The sequence below is a fragment of the Schistocerca cancellata genome, chromosome 2, assembly GCF_023864275.1.
Source record: "Schistocerca cancellata isolate TAMUIC-IGC-003103 chromosome 2, iqSchCanc2.1, whole genome shotgun sequence".
Lineage (NCBI taxonomy): Eukaryota > Metazoa > Arthropoda > Insecta > Orthoptera > Acrididae > Schistocerca > Schistocerca cancellata.
In genome coordinates, this window is record NC_064627.1 from 356,718,102 (window position 1) to 356,738,726 (window position 20,625).

Consider the following 20,625-nt stretch of genomic DNA (forward strand, 5'->3'; position numbering starts at 1 on the left):
CCTCACAAACACCAACCACAACAGAACCTTCAACAAACCCCCCTCATAGCTAACAAACCTAGCCTAGCCACCCTACTCAATCTCCCCATCCCAGCACATATCCCACACAGACCAAATCTCAACTATTACCACAGTCAAATGCCACATATCACCAGTCCCAATTCAGTCCTAAACCTCTCATCCAGATCCCTCTCTCCTCCAGAGACATCTGTTCTATCAAAAGGCTTAACCTTTAGCCCCACGCCTAAATTCAACCACACTGCCCTGGTTAAAGATCTCCTCTCATTCACCCGGAACCTCAACTGGAAATATCACTTCACTACCCAAACACAGCCTCCAAATACTAGACCCAGTGTTGAACCCTGTCTAGAACAGTTCCGACTGCCCTCTCAAAGGGATCCTCTTCCCCTCCCCCAAAACCATCCCTTACAGTCATTTCAGGAATTTCTCACATCCAGTGTTGCCTCTCAGTCCTTCTTGAAGAACATCCCGACAACCCCCAACATCACCCCAGCTGAATCCCGTGCCATTAAGGAGCTGAAACTAGACCGCTCTAATGTCATCCTGCCGGCGGATAAATGCTCCACAACTGTCGTACTTGACCGTGTGGAGTATGTGGCAGAAGGACTGCGTCAACTCTCTGACACCTTAACCTACAAAGCTATTACTCAGGATCCCATTCCCTCCATCCAGACTGAGCTGCAAAAAATCCTAAAAATCCAAGGTCCCTCACAAGGCCTCACAACGGCTTCCATAGACTTACTCATTCCACCTGAGCCACGTACCCCTACCTTCTACCTATTACCCAAAATCCACAAAGAGAACCATCCTGGCCGTCCCATTGTGGCAGGCTTCAAAGCCCCAACCGAACGTATCGAAGCTCTGGTAGACCAGCACCTCCAACCTATCACCCACAGACTCCCATCCTACATCAAAGACACAAACCACTTCTTAGAACGCCTCAAATCCATTCCCACTCCTCTCCCACCTGAAACCTTTCATGTCACCATAGATGCTACATCCCTTTGCACAAACATCCCACATACCCATGGTCTCTCTGCCCTTGAGCACTACCTCTCCCAACGCTCACCCGAAGATCTTCCAAAAACCTCGTTCCTTATCACACTTACCAACTTCATCCTCACCCATAATTACTTCACTTTTGAAGGCCAGACCTACAAACAAATCAGGGGAACGGCCAAACGGCCATGGGAACCAGGATGGCTCCGTCCTGTGCCAACCTCTTCATGGGCCGCATGGAGGAGGCTTTCCTGAAGACCCAACAGCTGCTTCCCTTGGCCTGGTATAGGTTTATAGATGACATATTTGTGGTCTGGACTCATGGTGAAGAAACACTCCTTAATTTCCTCCATAACCTCAACTCCTTTTCGAATCTGGATGTTGACCTTCATCTTGTTGGAGCTCACATCCACACCTTTGTCCATATCAAACCCACAAACAAACAACAGTACCTTCACTTTGATAGCTGCCATCCTTTCCACATCAAACGCTCCCTTCCCTACAGCCTAGGTATTCGTGGCAAATGTATCTGCTACAGTGACGAATCCCTCAACAATTACACCAGTAACCTGACCAATGCTTTCCTCTCCCGCAACTATCCTGCAGACCTTGTCCACAAACAGATTTCCCGAGCAATACATTCCTCCCTGTCCAACAACAATGTTCCTACAACCAGACCACATTGAAGCATCCCCCTTGTCACCCAATATTATCCTGGCCTCGAAAACATCAACAAATTACTCCGCCAGGGATACGACTCTCTCAAGTCAACCCCTGAAATGAGATCATCCCTTGACAAAATTCTCCCCACACCACCCAGAGTTGCCTTTCGTCGCCCCCCTAACCTCCGTAACATCCTTGTTAAACCCTACAATATTCCCAGACTACCTTCTCTACCCAGGGGTTCCTACCCCTGTAACCGACCCCACTGCAAAACCTGCCCCATGCATCCCCCCACAACCACCTACTCCAGCCCCGCTACTGGTAAAACATACACAATTCAAGGCAGGGCCACGTGTGAAACTACACATGTCATTTATCAACAGACATGCCTGCACTGCACAGCCTTTTACATCGGCATGACAACAACTAAACTGGCTGAGCGCATGAACGGACACAGACGAACTGTCCGCCTAGGAGATGCCCAATACCCAGTAGCGGAGCATGCCCTCCAGCATAATTCTAGGGACCTAGGAACCTGCTACACCATATGTGCCATTTGGCTTCTCCCACCCAACACCAGTCCCTCTGAACTGCGGAAATGGGAACTTGCACTCCAACACATCCTTTCATCCCGCCATCCCCCAGGACTGAACGTACGTTAAACAACCTCTCTCCCATTTACTCTTCAGTCTTCTCCTCTTTCCCTTTCCTCTTTAGCCATTCACACATCTTTTCATCCTACATAGTTGTGTTTATCTTTATACTATATACCTCTTTACTTCTGTATACATCCTCTTTGGTTTGAAGCTGGCACAGTACTTACAGTAGAATATCTTTGGCTTCCCTCTGACAACCATGCCTCCATCCTTGCTACCCTCCCTATTTTCCTTTCCCTGTTGCTTCATAACCTGGGTTGTGAGTAACTGAATCTCCTTTCCCTTCTTCCCTTTCTTTCCCCTCTCTCCTCCCCGATGAAGGAACATTTGCTCCGAAAGCTAGGAACATAAATTTTCGGTTCTGTTTTATGTGTATCTATCGGCTGTACTGAGCTGAGGTAAGTACTGGCCAGCCCCTCTATCTCTTTGTTAGTATTTGTTTCACATCTTTATAAGAGATTTTCCATTAATCATTTTAATGTGCTAAGTTAGTCTGATAGTAATTTTTACTGTCAGATGATGGTTAAAATTTGATTCTTGGGCCATGTCAAGGAAGTGCACCAGTTGTAGGATGAAATAATTTTTTTGTATGGCGGAAATAAAAAAATGCCTGTTACAAAAATTGACTAGAGGGGACAAGAATGGTCAGTTTAATTACTTACATAAATGTTAAAAATTTGTTTCAATGAGGTTGTTGATATGCTCAGAGTAGAACAGGGACGGACAGATGGTTCAAGTAGAAGGTAAGATGTGGAAAGTCACGAAAGATATGTTCTATTAAGAAAACCTTACATTTGTTGAAGTTTGAGTACCAGAAGAAAAAAAGAAACACAGTGAAGTTTGGGTTTACTTATGGTGACTGGAACAGCTTGTATGCAGTTATGGGGTGTCACCCCCCTATTTTTCAGTATTCTATGATGTTTCGATGACTTCTACACAAGGGATAAGTTATTTTTATGTAATTAGTTATTACATATTTCAGAAATGATCTGTTGGCTCTATGTAATACCTTACTAAATCAGATTGGTAAAAAATATTATTGCAACATGTTTGTTTTATATAAAAGACTTAAAAATGTACATAATCAAACTTCACAAAAAAGGTGCTGAATCTCATTCATTTGGAACCAAAATATGATACATTGAAGGAAAAAAATTAGGTGATATCGTCATGTTGAAACTGCAGTCGAGAGCAACTCTGAAGGAAGGGTCAACAATGAAGTACTACACTTAGAACCGAAAGCATGTTCATTAATGAAAGTACATTTATTATTGATACCAATGTACAACCAAATCAGAACTGACCTCCTGGATGGAGAGTGCAGTTATTTATACAAAAATCAAAATTCCAGGCTGCTAGTATTTAAATGACCATTGAATACACAAACATAAGATATTTCAAGAACCTTCCAGAATTGATTAATGCGAAATAACAAATAACTGCTGGTGGTTGGATTTTAACTGGCAATCTGTAGAATGCCTGCTGGTGACTCTAAGCACTACACTGTGCTGCATGTGCCACTGCTCAAGGTATTGCTCCCTCTCTTGGAGAGCCCTGACTGCAGTACTCTAGATCTAAATTTGTCAATGGTCCTCTGTGTTGCAGCACTGGCAGATCCTTGCATTCCAGTCTTGCGATTACCTCCTCTTCACTACGATGAACATCGAAGGTGGACCCTTCCATCAAAGCTTTACAATAAACGAGTGTCGCTACAGTTTCCTGAACCTCCCCTCTGTGCTTATGAACTGTAGTAGAGTTTCATGCGAAGGACATGGGCGATGTCTTTGTGCTTTTATCTTATTGATGAAGGATCATAATCCTAGACCTCATATGGAACATGCGACAAGTGACAAATATTATGATAAGGCCCAGAGTTGTGCTTTATTAACTTTTACTATAGTCACACTTTCATCACAGGCTTAAAAATCCATACCAGTTCTCCTGGACTGCATCCCACAGGCCTGTGCTGGGTGTTGTAATCCTCTTGGGCTTTCTCCTGGGTGTCCAGGGTTCATTTGCAAGCCAGCTGCCTTGCTTCTTCAGTTCTAGTGAAGATGTGTTTCATGTGGTCATCCAGAGCAACATCTGGTTGAAACTCGAACAGTGTAGCCGCTGTTGTTTTGGTCTTGCTACTGTGGAGCAGAAAGAATGATGTTAAGCTTGCAATGTCTTGCTTTGCTGTGTTGTATGTGAATATCATGATGGGCAGTGTTGTATCTCAACCTCTCTGTTCAATTTCAGAAGCATATCTGCCAATGGTATTAAAGCATTCTGTGAGACCATTCGTTTATGGATGATAGGCAGTTTTCATGCTGTGTGTGATGTTGCAATTGAAATTATCTCTTATCCTGGCCCGGACTAGACAACTTTTCCATGATCAGAGGCTATCACATGGGGCGCTTTGTACTTCGAAGTGACATCTTCTGCAAGGAGCTTTACAATTTCTGAACTTCAACAGTTGGTACACCTTTGGTAACAACATAATGGGTGAGGTGGTCAGTGCAGACTATCATCCATCAGTTCCCGTTTGTTGACTTCAGGAACTTCCCCATTAGGTTGATTCCAGTGCAATGTATTGGTGCTGCTGAAGGTGGGATTGGGATATCCAATGTTGAGGTAATTGCAACACATGCTTCCATCGTAGGCATTCTTTACAGTGGCTTACATAGTGTCTAACGTAATGAATCCTCGGTGACCAGATTTTGGAGCTTCATGGAAATATTTCAGTATTTCTGACCTGCAATGCAGCGGGTTCTGGCACATGTCACGTGGTGTACTGGGGTGTACTGCCTTAGTGTCACTGGCTGGCATGCTGCATGTCGCCAGTTCAAACTCAACCACCAGCAATTATTTGTTATGCGTACTTGTTGGAGTAGCTTAGTCAGTCCACAGCTCTGATCTTTCGAAGTCTCTGATTGCTTGTGACCCCCTGCAAAAAGTCCCATCTAAGAATAATATCATGATAACATTGTGTTAAAACAACAAATTCAAAGAGTTGTATTTTGCCGTTGGAAGTTGTTCTTGCAGTACATGTTCCTGTCGCTTAGCTGTATTTCCCATTTGCAACCTTCAGCAGAATAGTCTTCATATTGCGGAACATATCCTTCTTTAGCTTGTGATGATAAGCATTCAGTGTTACAGAAAAAGAAGCCCCTGAGCCTACGACTGCCCTGACAGTATGGTCATCATCGATGACTTTGATGAGATTTCATGTCATCATGGTAATTGTTGTCCATTGACAATTTTTATCTGTGGCAGCCTCACCTCCTTAGATGGTAGCCATGCTTAATTTTTTCGAATTCAACAGCTAGACAAGTGGCTGGTACCTCTGTACAGTGTATTGGAGTGTGACATCCTCTAGGGTACGGTGATGAGCTTCAGCTCACAGGTCAACTATAATCCTCTGCAGTTACCTGGAGTGAATAGGACTGTTGTGATGGTTGATGTCATGTGGCATAATAGTCGTCGAACACTCGTCTACTTTCTCTGCAGCAGTGCACAATGACAATGTGTCCAGGGTGTCCACACTGAAAACGAACTGGCGTGTTGTCCTCCATCCTTCAAATGCCTATTCTGTTTCAGCTCATTATAATTGGCATAGGAGTTGGTTGTACCAGTGTTGGTCAGGTGCTGAGTTGTTGTTTGATGGTTGCAACATAAATTCAATTTGGCTGAGTCCATTCTTCCTGATGGATTCAGCTGGTGACATACATTGGTGCTAAAGATCAGTATATCTTTTCTTCAACATTATCTATTACATTGTGATGTATCGGGCTGACAAACAAGGCTGCTGTCTCTTGTGTAATCGTTGCAGCATTTCTAGCTGCCATACATTGCTGTATCTCTTCTCCTGCTATCTGGCATATACAGAGGTGAGCTCGTGGTGGTCTTCCACAACTGCCATATTGACCACATTTGGCAGTCAGTAATATGTTTTTCACCCGATTCTTTTCTGTTACATTTCTTCAATTTGCTGGCCATTTGATGAATTCCTCTGTTGTAATATCCTATGCAGAGGAGATTATACAGGTCGTCTTTGACTTGTTTCATCTAGAGTGAGATTTTCTCGGCTTCTGTCATGTCAAGATTCACTATATGGCATAGGGCCGAAACATTCTGTGTTTTTTCTCCATGACGTTGCGCCCTGTTCTTCACTTGCTCTTCCCTGTGCGAACTCGCTACTAATTGTTGCCACACATTTTCTTCACTTCGATCTGGAATGTGTCCCAGCTATTGGGCTTCTCTTCGTTGTTCTTGAACAACTGCTGCGCTGTGCCACCCAACTAGAAGTACGCATTTGCCAAACACATCATGTCATCCCACCTTTTGCATTTGCAGGCTCAGTCAAATCCATTGAGCCATTTTTCAGGTTCTGACCAGCATCTCCAGAAAACACTATGGATGCTTGATGTGCAACTGACTTACTGCTGTTTTGAAATCCATCTATCTCCTGAATATACAGATCTTAGGAATGATGAACTGCTCGCGTTTCAGTTCCTGTACTTGTGGGTGGCTGCTCTTTCATTGCCTTATAGGAGCCATGATAATGTAGATATTTCGAAGTACCCAGTGTCTCCACCAAACAATGTCACATTGAAACAAGTCAAAACCTGAAGGCAGGGTGATCAGTGAAGTTCAACAGTTAGAACTGAAGGCATGTAATTACTGGCCTTTAAGTACAGTCACAACAGAATTGACCTGGATGGAGAGTGCAGTGATTTATACTAAAGTTGACTATTCCAAAGTACTGGTATTATACAACCATCAAATATTCAGATATACAAACATAAGATATTTGAACTCAATTTACAGAAATGATCAATATGAAATAACAAGTAATTGCTGGTGGTCAGGCTTGAACCGGTGATCTGTAGTATGCCTTCCAGTGACATTAGCCACTACACCACAATTTATTCACCAGAGGTTGTTGCAGTATAGTAGTGAAGACACTGGACTCTGTATAATCAGTGTTGGAATGGGACAGATCATTCACACCAAGTTTAGGTATGATATAGAACTGAAATCATTTGAGAGGTACAATTTATGTGTACAGAGTTTACAAGTCCTGTCTATTGAATACCCATTAATTAACTGCAGTTCCAATAGGCAGCTCTAATAATATTAGTGACATACTGAACATAGCTCAAAATAGTGACAAGTATTGTTCACTGCATGCATCTAATTATTTTGAGTCCCTAAACACGTCCAGTTCACTACCAGCCAACATGCTGCTCATATGAAAAGTTAGCCATAGGAATTGTGTGCAATCAGTACTAATTTATTGTTCCAATTTGAGTCACCTTATGTCTGAAAAATAATCAACTACACTTTGTTTGCACAAGGCAGAAGGCTATATGTACTCCATGCTGTCTCCAGGTCACTTTGGATGCCACACCTTTTCTTTTTCATTTTTCCCCTCCGTTCTTGTCAAATTGAGCTGAACCCCAGTTAATGACTTCTTTCTCAGTGAGAAACTAAAATATAACACTTTTGGTGTGAGTATTCATTACCAATTTATATTCTTCTCTTTTGTATTGGAGCGTTAACTTTGACATCTTACAATACCAGTTCCTTTCTTTTTATCTCTCTTATTCAATTTAAAACTCTATTAGTGTGGCTTCTGGGTTGCAAATGAAACTCAGGGTATGAAAATATCAGAAAAGATGAGTTATTAACATCAAGGAAGTCCCAGATTTAGCACTTCATTTATTTTTCTCGGATTTTCATTAGATCCATAGTCAGCATTTCATCTTCTTCATTCAGTCTTGTAGTGCCCATTTCTATTATCAACATTTACATTTATATTTATTCATGACTAAAACTTTTATTTATAATTTTTCTGCTTGGTTTTAAGAACTATACAATCTTAAGTGTTTGGTAGCACTCATTTGTCTGTTCTTCTCTAAAATCTTTTGTAAATAGAATTTGTGAGTTGGCATACCTGATGCCTGTCACTGCTGTGCCACTCAGTATTAAATAAATATATAGTATGAAAGTCTGTTATCATATGGAACAGGCATAGTAACCCAGAAGAGAGTGGCACATAACGTACCTCATGCACTGCAATTGCTTTATTTATAGTGCCTTGTTTAAAATATTTCTTTCAGCCATTTGCAAGTGTTCAACAACAGATTAAACTCTTTCGTCAACTCCTCTCACACCAGCAAATATTATTTGCGGTTACATTGCATTTCAATCTCTTGTAAATAACAAAAACTAATACTGTAACTTTGGTGATATCATAGGTTTTTCTGTACTCTAATGGTAACAAAATTTCATATAACAAATTTACAGGTTTAAATTCGTCCCACTAAAAAGCATGACTTGCAAGGAAAATAACACCAGAGCTCCCTCAGGGTGAGTCGTTGCACGAGCCAACAAGTAAGCTTACAGTGAATCTTACTCCATGTGAGATGGTCTGTAGGAAAAATGGAGAAGCAATTAGACAAGCAACACATGTTCTCGCAAGAGTTAACAAAACCATGAAGTTGGCAGTGGGTTGTATGAAGATTTATTGTGAACTGTACAACAACTGTAATACAACATGTGTACTCCACCGCACACCGAACGGCAGCTCGCAGAGTATCTATGTAGATGTAGATGCCTGGAGATGAATGTGTTGAAAATATGTTTTTCAATTAATAATTTGTAAAATGTGTGTTGTAATGTAGTTGTACATCAGTAAACCTGACAGTGTATTCAGTAATACAGAAAATATATAAAATGTGCAGGGTGGTGCCCATAAAACCTGCTCCGAGTACTACGCTGCTCATCGTCACCCACCAATTGTTACCTATTGTTTTGAAGCTGTTGCGATTACATTTTGTTATGTCACTACAAAAGCCATTGCAACTTGATTAAGACATGTGAAATAAACATCCCAGTGAGATGTATCCTCTTCAAGAAAGAATTGCAGTAGTGGAGGCATACATGAGTATTGGTTATTCAAGGGACCACAGGACATTTTTGCAAATATAAGTTTCCTGAGGATCCATTACAAATGCAAAATATCTTCGGGCCCTTTCCATTCGTACACCTTCTATGACTGCAGATATTCAGACATCCAGATCCAAATCCAGAATCCAAAGAAGTCGAAATGTAAACTGTCACAGGTGAACGTCTTGCATAGGTCTTGTCAATGTGTTTTACACAATATAGGTATGAACCCCTACAAAATGATCTGCGTCTAAGAACTAAAGGCAGAAGATAAGGCAAAACATGTGATTTACAGTACATGGCTATGTCAAACAATTGAGAATGGAATGTTGGCTCTGCTACTGTATTTCATGAGTGATGAAGCCTAGTGCCTTCTGACAGGACACGTGAACTCCCAGAACACCAAATACAGTCGACAAACAATCCATACATGATTAATGAGGAACCTGTCCGCTGTAAAATAATCAAAGTGTGGTGTGCCATGTTAGCAAGTTGGATTGTGGGTCCCATATTTTTTTAAACAATAGTAAACACTGCTGTGTATATGCAAATTTTTGAGGAATTTTACGCACAGCTGACCCGGATGAACATACATATGCTGTCTTTCAACATTTCACTTTAGTCAATTTCATGAATTCATGAAAGATTCACAGAAGAAAGGACTCTGAGTAAAGGTTTGTGCCCACCACATTTGCTTGACTTACCCAATCATGACTTTTATCTGTTGGGCAGTCTAAAAGGAAAAGTGTACACAAATAACCCAATAATGTTAGAAAATTTGAGGACAAAATTCATAATGAAATTTTGAGAACTGATGTGGCAGAATTGCGCAAAGTGTATATTAACGTGTTAGAGCATCCACAAAAGTGCACTGAAGCACAAGGAGATCATTTACAGCACCTAATGTAACATAGTGTAAAAGACAAGATCAATTCAGGAAATATAGACCTTTGCATTAGCTTATATATTATTTCTTTTGTTACATGCTTATCTATTTGTTGTTGTATCTGCTCATGGCAGGCAACAATTCTTGAGTAATTGACGAGCAGGACCAGTTTTTCATCCACCATCCTGTACATTAAATGTATTCTATCTTGGAAACCATGCCCACATAAAGTTTTTTTTGCTTTAAATAATTGTTCCTGTCATATCCCTGAATATTTAACATTCCCTATTTACACACACACACACACACACACACACACTCACACACAGATATGTATCATTTCCAACAGGGTGTTAGTTTAAATGAGTCATAGTGTTCATCATTTGGGTTTGCAGCTCTTGTAATTTTATTTATTTATTTATTTAACTGTGTTTAGAGTGAAAATTGTTGGATACAGGTCACACCTTTTATGTTAAATTTCTTTGCTGCCCAAACATGCTTCGGCACCTCCATGTAATCATCAGTGGGTTTTTGTGCATTGGAAACTGTAAAAAGTGAACATATTTTAGGTTGTAGCTGATCCAACAAAATGAGGCCTTAAAAACAGTTTTTTGTTCTTACCATGGTTTTACATTATTTGGTTTTGCAGGACCATCTGTACGGGGTCCTGCAGTGCTAGCTTGTCATCTGCGAACCAAAATATGTAAATGTGAATTTTATCAGCGAGTTAACACATTTCTTGATTTAAAAAAAAAAAATGTGGTTTTTGATATGGCAAAATGTATTGTGCGTATGTTTCTTATTACTCGTGTTACAGTACCTATGTGGATAATGTGAACACGTCCATTGTGCACTTGTGAAAGAGAAAATGCTAAAAACTAGCTAGTAGGTCTTAATAAAGTACTTATTTAAACTTACAGCCTGATAGAAACAATGTAATTCTTTAAATTTATTGAGACAGTGTGGTCCATGCAGAAGAAATCAGTATTGTACTTTTTTCCTTATGACCTATTCTGGTGTGGAATTCCCCATAGTGCCAGACATGGTTAAGAACCGAACAGACCTGTGCCATCTTAAAAATCCATTTAAGTGTTTGCAAATTTGTCAGAATGGGATGCAAGCAGTGCACAACCCTCTTGACAGCATTTAAAATGTGTTCAATAGTGTTTAGGCTGTCTAAGCTTAATAGTTAGGCAAAATCATGATCATGTCTGTGGATTGTTGATTGAACCAAACTGTTACAATTCAGGAGTGACGGATGGTGCTGTGTGCTACTTTTTAAACAAGTTTTCAATGAAAAAAAGGGGGAAGGAAGTGGTTGCTTTTTAAGAAAAACCTACATTACTTTTTGTTCTGGTTTCTATACATGTACATTTGAAGAATTTTGCTAGATGTACAAAGGCTCCTACACAATTCACAGTGATGCCACCACTGTTTTGGTCAGAAACCTATCGAAAAAAGGAAAGGTCCATAATTTCATATATTTTCAACACATCCATAGTAATTCCTGTGTCCTGTAACTTAACAGATTGTGGAGGTGATGAGAGTACGCTGTGGTTTGATGGTGAATTGATGGTTCTGGATGGCATAACTGCTTGCATATTGTTGCATTGTAACATTAAACCAATATTTTACCTGCTGTGCTGTGGACCGTTCCTCCAGAAAATTATGAGCAACAATTGAAAAGAGGCAGAACGGGGCCATTACTTATCTTCATGGGGTACAACTCTCAGTACTACCTAGAGAAACGTGTAAAAATAGAATGTAACATTCCTAGCTTTCAGGAGAACTATTTCCTCCTTCACAAGTAAAAAAAAAAAAAAAAAAAAAGACTTGGTTGGGGGAATGGTGGAAGTTGAATGGGGGGGACACAGGTCAGTCAAAACCTAAAGTAAGTGGGACCATCTTGGCATAATGACCTCAGACTGATGTTGACGATATGGAAATGATAGATTACTGCTCACCACATAGAGGAGGCATTGAGTCGCAGGCAGGCACAGTGAAAAGGAATACTAGAAATATTCCAGTTTTTGTACAAAGTCCTTCAGAAGTAGAAAACACACACACATTCACACAAGCAAATCCTTACACACACTTGTCGTGTGTGGCCACTAAGAAGGACTTTATCCAAAAGCTGAAATATTTCTAGCATTGTTTTTCATTGTGCCTGTCTGCGAGTCAGCACCACCTCTATGTTGTGAGTAGAAATCTATCCTTTTTGTATTGTTGCTATTCCATCCTGAACTTCCCTTCATTGGAACTAATGTTGTTCACATATAGCAACCGAGTTAGTCCAAGAGCTTGCGTAGGTGCTTGGTATGAAGGCTCAAAAAATGCCTAGTGCGGAAATGACTCCACGGATGGAGTTTCTCTTATGTCGGGTATCTGATTAGCTAATGATTAAATATACCAAAATGGCGTATTTCCCTCAGATGACTAATCATACATGAAATTATGTTAATGTGACGCATTGAACCATTGCATTCCCGGAGATAAAAGGTGAAGTGTTGGCAGAAGAGCCAACACTGTGTTGCTAGAGGAGGCCGAAATGCACGCGTTTAATTACACGCTGACTGGCGTGAGGTCTGGAACAGTTAAGGGAATTAATAGTAGCAAATAAAGTACGTAGTTGATATAATACTTAACTTTAATCCACAATTGGTGTACATCGCTCTTGACGGTACATGTTATAATCTCAATATCAAATGCTATGGCGCCTTGCTAGGTCATAGCAAATGACGTAGCTGGAAGCTATGCTAACTATCGTCTCGGCAAATGAGAGCGTAGTTGTCAGTGATCCATCTCTGGCTAAGTCAGCTGTACAACTGGCGCGAGTGCTAGGACGTGTCTCTAGACCTGCCGTGTGGTGGCGCTCGGTCTGCAATCACTGACAGTGGCGACACGCGGGTCCGACGTATACTAGCGGACTGCGGCCGATTTAAAGGCTACCACCTAGCAAGTGTGGTGTCTGGCGGTGACACCACAAAAGGTGTGCTATCTCTACAACACCAAAATTAGGTGAGCATTTATTTTACAGCCTACAGTTTGATGTAGATACCACATTTTTAATTGACATAGAAGAACTGTATGCATTGTGGCCATCCTGTACCCAGTTGTCGAGCAGGACTTAAGTCATTTACCTTCACCTACCCCCCCCCCCCTCCCATCCTCCTCCTCCTCCTCCTCCTCCTCCTCCTCATCATCATCATCATCTTCTTCTTCTTCTTCTTCTTCTTCTTCACCATCAGTGACAGTTGCTAGATTGGATTGAGTTAAACTTTGGACTGTGTAAAAATCGGGACTTCGTAAGGGCACTGATGACCATGCATTTGAGTGCCCCACAAACCAAATATCATCATCATCAATTCTGTCCCATTATTAATTAGTTTTTTCAGTCATATCTTCCTTTGATACAACGTATAGGTAAAGAATATTGTTCATTTATAGTTTGTGCTGTCTTACTGTGAACTCACAAGCTCTGTTAGTTGTGACCCCATCAGTAAAAAAACCAGTAACATTTCTGAGCCTAGTTTTTATCTGCAAATATTACAACTTCTGCATCAGTCATTAAATTATTACTTGTCTACTATAATTTTCAGTGATAATACAATCATATTCAGCAGTTGGGAGGTGCCTTCTAAATTATTTCTCCTTGTGAAAAGCACGGCTCATATCTTGGTGTATGCAAGCTTGTAATATTGTGTCAAATGTATACTTCTTTTTGAACATGTATTAACAAAATGTTATGATTTTATTACAGAGCACAAGTCCACTGTGGATGTAATGGGTATTGGTACTTTCTCTTCCACTGATAAAGTGAATATTGCTTGCATCCACTGTATAAGTACTTCATTCTCTATTCTTAATGTTCATAACTATTTACAGAACTTCGTGCTGCGAAGATCTGTGATAATTATGTACTGTGTTACAATGTTTCAGGCATTCAATGAGTACTACACAATGGAACATCATCGCTTACTGAATCTGTGGAAGGAAGTGGTATCAGTCAAACGTCTTTTTGCAGAAACGCAAGCTGCAACACAGCGCGATCTTGCACGTATTGGAGCAGAAGTTAGCAGTACTTCACGTGAAGTGTGTTCAGTCTGCAGCAGTGTGGCATCTACTCTGCGACAAGCTCCACGTGCAGGGGTACGTCATTAAGTTACCTGTATTTATTTAGCAGTCAAAACTCTGAATGCTTAAATTTTGTTGCGGTCTCATGCAGGTTTTTTAAATATTGGCAGTACATTACCATTTTGCTCAACAAAGGCAGAGTTCATGTCAGTTTTCATAGGAAATGATCTATGACTGTTCACAGGGAAAAAATCCTACTGATAGAAGAAATGACAGCGCAATTGAGTTTTTCTGTAGAATCTTGAAATATGACAGCAGTTACAGAATATCAGTGTATACCCTACCTGCAAGAGATGTAATTGGCAGTTTTTCAGAAACCAAAGACTAAAAAAGAGATGTGACATTTAATTCAAAAGAAAATTATTTTTGTTCATTTACATAGTCATTTGGTGATTTTTAGCTTCAGGTCAAAAGTATCAACTAGATAATGACTCAAAGATTGTGAAATCTATCATGGTACTTCTAATCAAATATTTGATACAATCAATTTTATCAATATACAATGGCAAATTCACACATCAGTGCATCCTCGGTTGTGAAAGTGAAAAGATATAGGTTTGGAGAAACTTTTTGCTTTCTTGTTTATAGTCTTCAAAGGACTGAGACGAAATTGGTGTTCATTGCTCAAGTTGTTGAGGCCACCTTCTTTATTGCAAAAAGATGTGCAAGATACAGTTGGAGTTAACATCATCTGGATAACAGTCAGACCTATCTCATAGTATACATGCAGACCTTCTTTGTTACTGTTGTTGTCTTTAGTTGACAGCCACCAAATGAACTCAACAACAGTCACTGTCTTTAATCCATAACCATTATAAGAATGCACTTGCCTTGCTGTCAGTGTCAGCTATTAGCCATTAAGTATAAGTAAAGAATAATTTTAGTGTTGTTCTGTTAAGTGGCCAGGAAACATTTTTTTCTTCATCTTAAATAATGCAGCTGTTGTTGAAATGTGAAAATCAATTAAATTATATGAGGTGGGCCAGAAGTCATGGTGGGGTTGTAACTGTGAATAACTCTTTAATTTGTCCTTTTCTCATTTCTTTTGTTTCTTATTTAGCCAGAGGAAGGATGGGAGATGGGTCTCCCATGGTCTTTAAGTCTGTGAAATATCAATGGAAACTAATGCAAATGGAGCAACAGTGCAAACCCTTTTGTGACTTTTGGCCCATTCTGTACATTCTTTATATACTGCAAAAGTTGAAAACCTGTCTTTCCATGATTTCCCTAAATCATTCCAGGGAAATACTGGGTTGGTTCCTTTGATAGGGGATGGCTGACTTCCTTCCTCATCCTTGAAACAATCAGAGCTTGTGCTCCTTCTTTAATGACCTCATTGTTGACAGGATGTCAAACCCTAATCTCCCTTCTTCTTGACATCTTGAAATGAGAGTTCTGGCACAGACCCCCAGATACTGGGACAGTTTTATAAGGGAGTCTGTAGAAACAAAGGTGACAGAAAAGCTCATGAATCATTACATTGGGTACCAACTCAGTAGAGCTTGGAATCCTGCACTGGAGTTGCTGAAAATGCAGCAGGGGCAGAGCAGAACTGCACAAAAAAGAACAACTGAGGATATGGACATTGGAAACAAACCCCAGATAGAGCACCAGGTGCACCAGACTGAAGATAGTATGTCACAGGGTGCTTTGAGTGGGAGTGGAACACATAGGGGACACCTAGTACTGCACCCGACCAAAAAAAGAATACCATCACGTAGACAGGCGTATGGGATAAGACGAAACACCAGAACTTGGGCTGGCACACAGGACCAAAAAGGAAAGGCCTAAGCACATTTCTAGCTAGAGAGGACTGCAGAGGGAACACCTGAAACTACAGTGGACTGGAAACAGATAGCGAGCCCAGAGACAGAAGATCGGGACCAAATAGGGAATGCCTAAGGGTACTGCTAGAGGGAGCAGACTGCAGGTAGAACGCCTGAAACCTACCATGCAGCTAAAAATGGAGGAGCTAAAAATTCATTATTTGCTTTTAAATGAGTTTCTCATCTTTCCCATTATTTTGTGTTATATCAAATGTAAACATTCAGCAGGTGTGTCTTATGTAAAGCAAATGTTTTACAGGTCGAGCAAATGATTACATGATGCAGGGAAACTTAATATTGTATCCTTTTTTTGTGTGTGGAAATTTGTGTAAAAATAAATTGGGGTCACATTTAACAGTGCAAAGCATGACAATAGAGACTCAAGATATAATATACTGTGATATTATATCTGTTTTTATAAAGAATTTTAGGTGAATTCTGCTTTAAATAGTAAACTGACATGAGAGAACATTACAACTGTAAAAGCATATGTAGAAATTATGAACAGCCATAAAAAAAATTACACTCTTGACATCTTGTCTGTGAAGAAGGAATGGGAGAATATATTATTTATGTCATGGAACTGCTGACCAATACTTACCGTCTGGAGGCAAAATGTTTTGTTATGCTGATAGATGTATGTATGGTTCTATTAGCAGTACTAAATAGTTTTCCTCCTGAAGGTAAGAACTGTTCAGCAAGTTCTGTCTCATAATTTAAAGGTTTCTTGATAGAATTTTCCTGCAAAAAACATTGTTTATTTACAGCACTGGAATTATAAATTGCGTGAAAATATATGACGTTTTTGATTAATGGGTTGTAACAGTGAAACAATTCCTCCATTTTAATTACGTAATCTTCTTTCTTAATGTTTTCAAGATTTGTAAATTTTTTTGTAGTTTTTATAATATGCTTGTGTTATTTCATTTATGTTGCACAGGAGCAGATGCAGCAGAGGCATGAACAGCAGGAAGCAGAATTACGAGCAGAGTTGGCCACTGCTAGAAGGCAGGCAGATCTAGCTGCTGCAGAAGTTCGGGAAAGAGATGAACGCATCCAGCAGCTTGCAAGAGATCTACAGACACTGGTGAGTAGAACTAAAGAACCTAATTTCAAAAGTTAACCAATGTTTGAAACCCATAATATTTCTAAATGTTACCACACAGTCAGATAAACATAACTAGAAGAAAAACTGTGATATCTTATTTACATGGTTGATATTGGACGATACTATTTTTGTTTCACTGAAACATTTTTCAGTGAATTAATGTAAAACACAGTGCACAGTAATAAGCACAGTAAATTTATGTAAGCTGTATTTGTTGTTTCATTTACTTATTTGTTGATGTCCAGCATGAAGCTATATGTGGCTTTTAAAAATGTGTAAGTAGCTTATACTAAACTAATGAAATGTTTCCCAACATGAAGTATAATATTTTATGGGCACAGGTGTTTCTGCAGTTCAGATGAACTCCTCTCTACAGTATTGTTTTTTTGAAATAAAAAAATGTAATGTGCTGACATGTTTTCCTAATTTTGAGGAAATGTACTGTTATTAACTGTAGAGAATAACACCCAAAGTGCCCTCTTGAAATTTAACAATGATTTTGGATTACTTGCACTACAAAAGAAGCATGAATGAATTATTATATTTTGAATAAATCTATAATATTCATAATCGGTGTACCAAAAATTTTTGAAATGGTAGTATATTAAGCGTATACATTTTCAGTTTTCATTTCCAATACTGTGATTTGAAGGGTTTTATTTTTAAATTATTATTTTTATTTAATACAGTGTTGAAATGCTGTGGAATGTGAAAATAACATTGCTATTTCAAAAGGCATAGATTTTAGTAGATATTAGATGCATGAGCAGGTTAGTTAAACCCTTATGTCAGTTAAATCCTTCTGTGTGTATAAGTTGACATATAAATATAGTTACATTCATATTTTTTTTCTCCCATAATGTTCCATGAATCCCATCATAACAAAGAGCCTTCTAGGATGTGGAATGAGTTAAATTTCATATTAACAGCTAGAAGCAGCCTTTGCAGGCTGTCTGTGTAAAATAAGCTAACAACAAACAATAAGTAGTGCTAGTCTGCTTCTTATGAGATTTTCTTGTAGAACACTTAATTATGTGTAAGCATAATAGGAAAAAATCATCTTTTATCTGACACTTCAAACTCCATTTATGTAACCTTACATGGACCGTTATCAGCTGTCAATATTTCAGCAAAGTCAATATTTGTTGAATACAGCCCTTAGAGTTGTGTGAATTTTACACCCCTGAGTTCAAATACTAGGATAAATTGTAAAAGGAGTGGTTAGTAACTAGTAATAAGTTTATTTTTTTACTTTGTTTCTGGGTACCCAAGGGTTTCAGGTAGCTGCCTAATGCCTACCAGCATCCTGTTAGAGAATTTTACATTGGAATATAAGACTCCCTGTGGAGCCCAGGATACAGATGTATAGTATATATTGAAATTATTTTACTTCTTGGATTGTGGTTGTGAATTGCATATTGTCCCAAAATATTGAATTGAAGAAAGGAAAATATATAAAAATACAGGAGATGGATCAGGCAAAAGTTAACACACGTGTCTAAAATATGGACTGACAGAAAGTGCAAAATGGCAAAGCAAGAGGAGAAATGTAAAGCTGTAGAAGCATGCATGACTGTGGGAATGATAAATACCACCAGTAGGAAAATTAAAGAAAAATTTGAAGAAAAGAAAACCAACTGTGTGAATATCAAGAGCTCAACTAGCAAGCAAGTACTAAATAAAGAAGGGACATCTGAAAGGTGGTAGTAATATTTAGATGAGCTGTACAAAGGAAATGTACTTCAAGGCAATATTATGGAAGGTGAAGTATATGAGCTGGAAGATGTGATACTGTAAGTTGACTGAGCACTGAAAGACCTAAGTTCTACCAAGGCACATGGAGTACACAACAGTCCATCAGAATTACTGACATCCTTGGGAGAACATACTATGACAAAACTATTTCACCTGATATGCAGGTTGTTTGAGACAGGCGAACTACCCTTAGACTTCGAGGATAATTTAATAATTGTGATTCCAAAGGAGGCAAGCACAAACTGGAGTGAATATTGCAGAACCATCCGTGTAATAAGTCATGATTGCAAAGCAAACCTCGGGAACATCAGATTGGGTCTGGAGAAATGTGGGAGCCTCAGGGAACATCAGATTGTGTCTGGAGAAATGTGGGAGCACACAAGGCTATACTGTCCCTAAAAATTATCTTAGAAAACAGATAGCATTTAGAGAATCTTTTGACAGTGCTGACTGGAATACATTCTCCGAAATTCTGTTGGTAGCAGGGATAAAATACAGGCGGCAAAAGGTTATTTTCGACTTGTACAGAAACCAAACCGCATTTATAAGACCTGAAGGATATGAAAGGGAAGCAGTGGATTAGATGGGAGAGACAGATGTGTAACCTATCCCCCATGTTATTCTATCTGTACACTGAGCGAGCTGTAAAGGAGACCAAAGAGAAACTTGGAAAGTTTATTAGTTACCAAAGGGGGGGGAGAGACTTCTGAGATTTACCATTGGCACCGTATTTCTGTCAGAAACTCCAGAGGGACCTAGAAGATCAGTTGAACAGAATGTGGAGGAGTGAAGTTGAATCAAGTCAGATGACACTGAGGGAGTTTGATTAGGAAATTGGATACTAATAGTAGTAGGTGAGTTATGCTATTTGGGCAACAAAATAATAGACAATGGCCAGAAGAGTGAGGATTAAAATGCAATCTCCCAATGGCAACAAAAGTGATTCTGAAAAAGACAAATTTTGTTAACATCAAATATAATTTTAAATGTTCAAAAGTTTTCTCTGAATATATTTTCTGGATGTGAAGCCTTATACGGAGGTGAAACATGAACAGTAAACAGATCCGACAAGAAGAGAATAAACACTTATGAAATTAGGTGTTACAGGAGAAAGCTGTAGATTAAATGGGTAGATTAATTGTAGTAATCATGAAGATATGAAGAGGCTTGTACTGGACAGACTAGTTTAGAGAAACAATGGATAGACTAGTTTAGAGAAACAATTGTCTTCCTATTGAAACTGCAACAACTTTAATCCAAGTATCATTTGGGAGTTATGTATTGGCATCCAAGTGTAAGAGGCAAGCAAAGAGACTTATAGAAGATGTTTGATCAACTTCACACAGTATTCTTACTATGCATTTATGTGGAATAAATCCTTTTTTCATCTTAGCTCCGAAGGACAGTACAGAGCAATCTCATATGCAGGTTAACAGAATGAGGTGTGTTCCCAAGTGCAAAGCAGGCAGAGTTGAGCTTTTTGGTTACCTTGTCCTTGTGTTTATTATCCTTCTGGATGCCAGGAACTTCAGAATGCAGAACTCTGGCACAGTCATTAGACACATGAAACCTTGTTCAATGTGCCCATTTATCTTTACTTCTGGCACATGTAAGCCATTTTTATTTCTCTGAGGTTGCATA

General features: G+C 39.3%; 1 protein-coding gene across 1 annotated transcript in view; it reads left to right on the plus strand.

Annotated features, from left to right (window-relative positions):
• The window catches only part of LOC126161742 (rootletin), a 267,518-nt gene that overhangs the window by 19,761 nt on the left and 227,132 nt on the right, over window positions 1-20,625 (plus strand). The window contains exons 5-6 of the mRNA XM_049917782.1: window positions 14,101-14,310; window positions 17,062-17,208. Of these exons, the coding sequence (XP_049773739.1) occupies window positions 14,101-14,310; window positions 17,062-17,208 (357 nt within the window). The remainder of the gene's footprint in view (window positions 1-14,100; window positions 14,311-17,061; window positions 17,209-20,625) is intronic.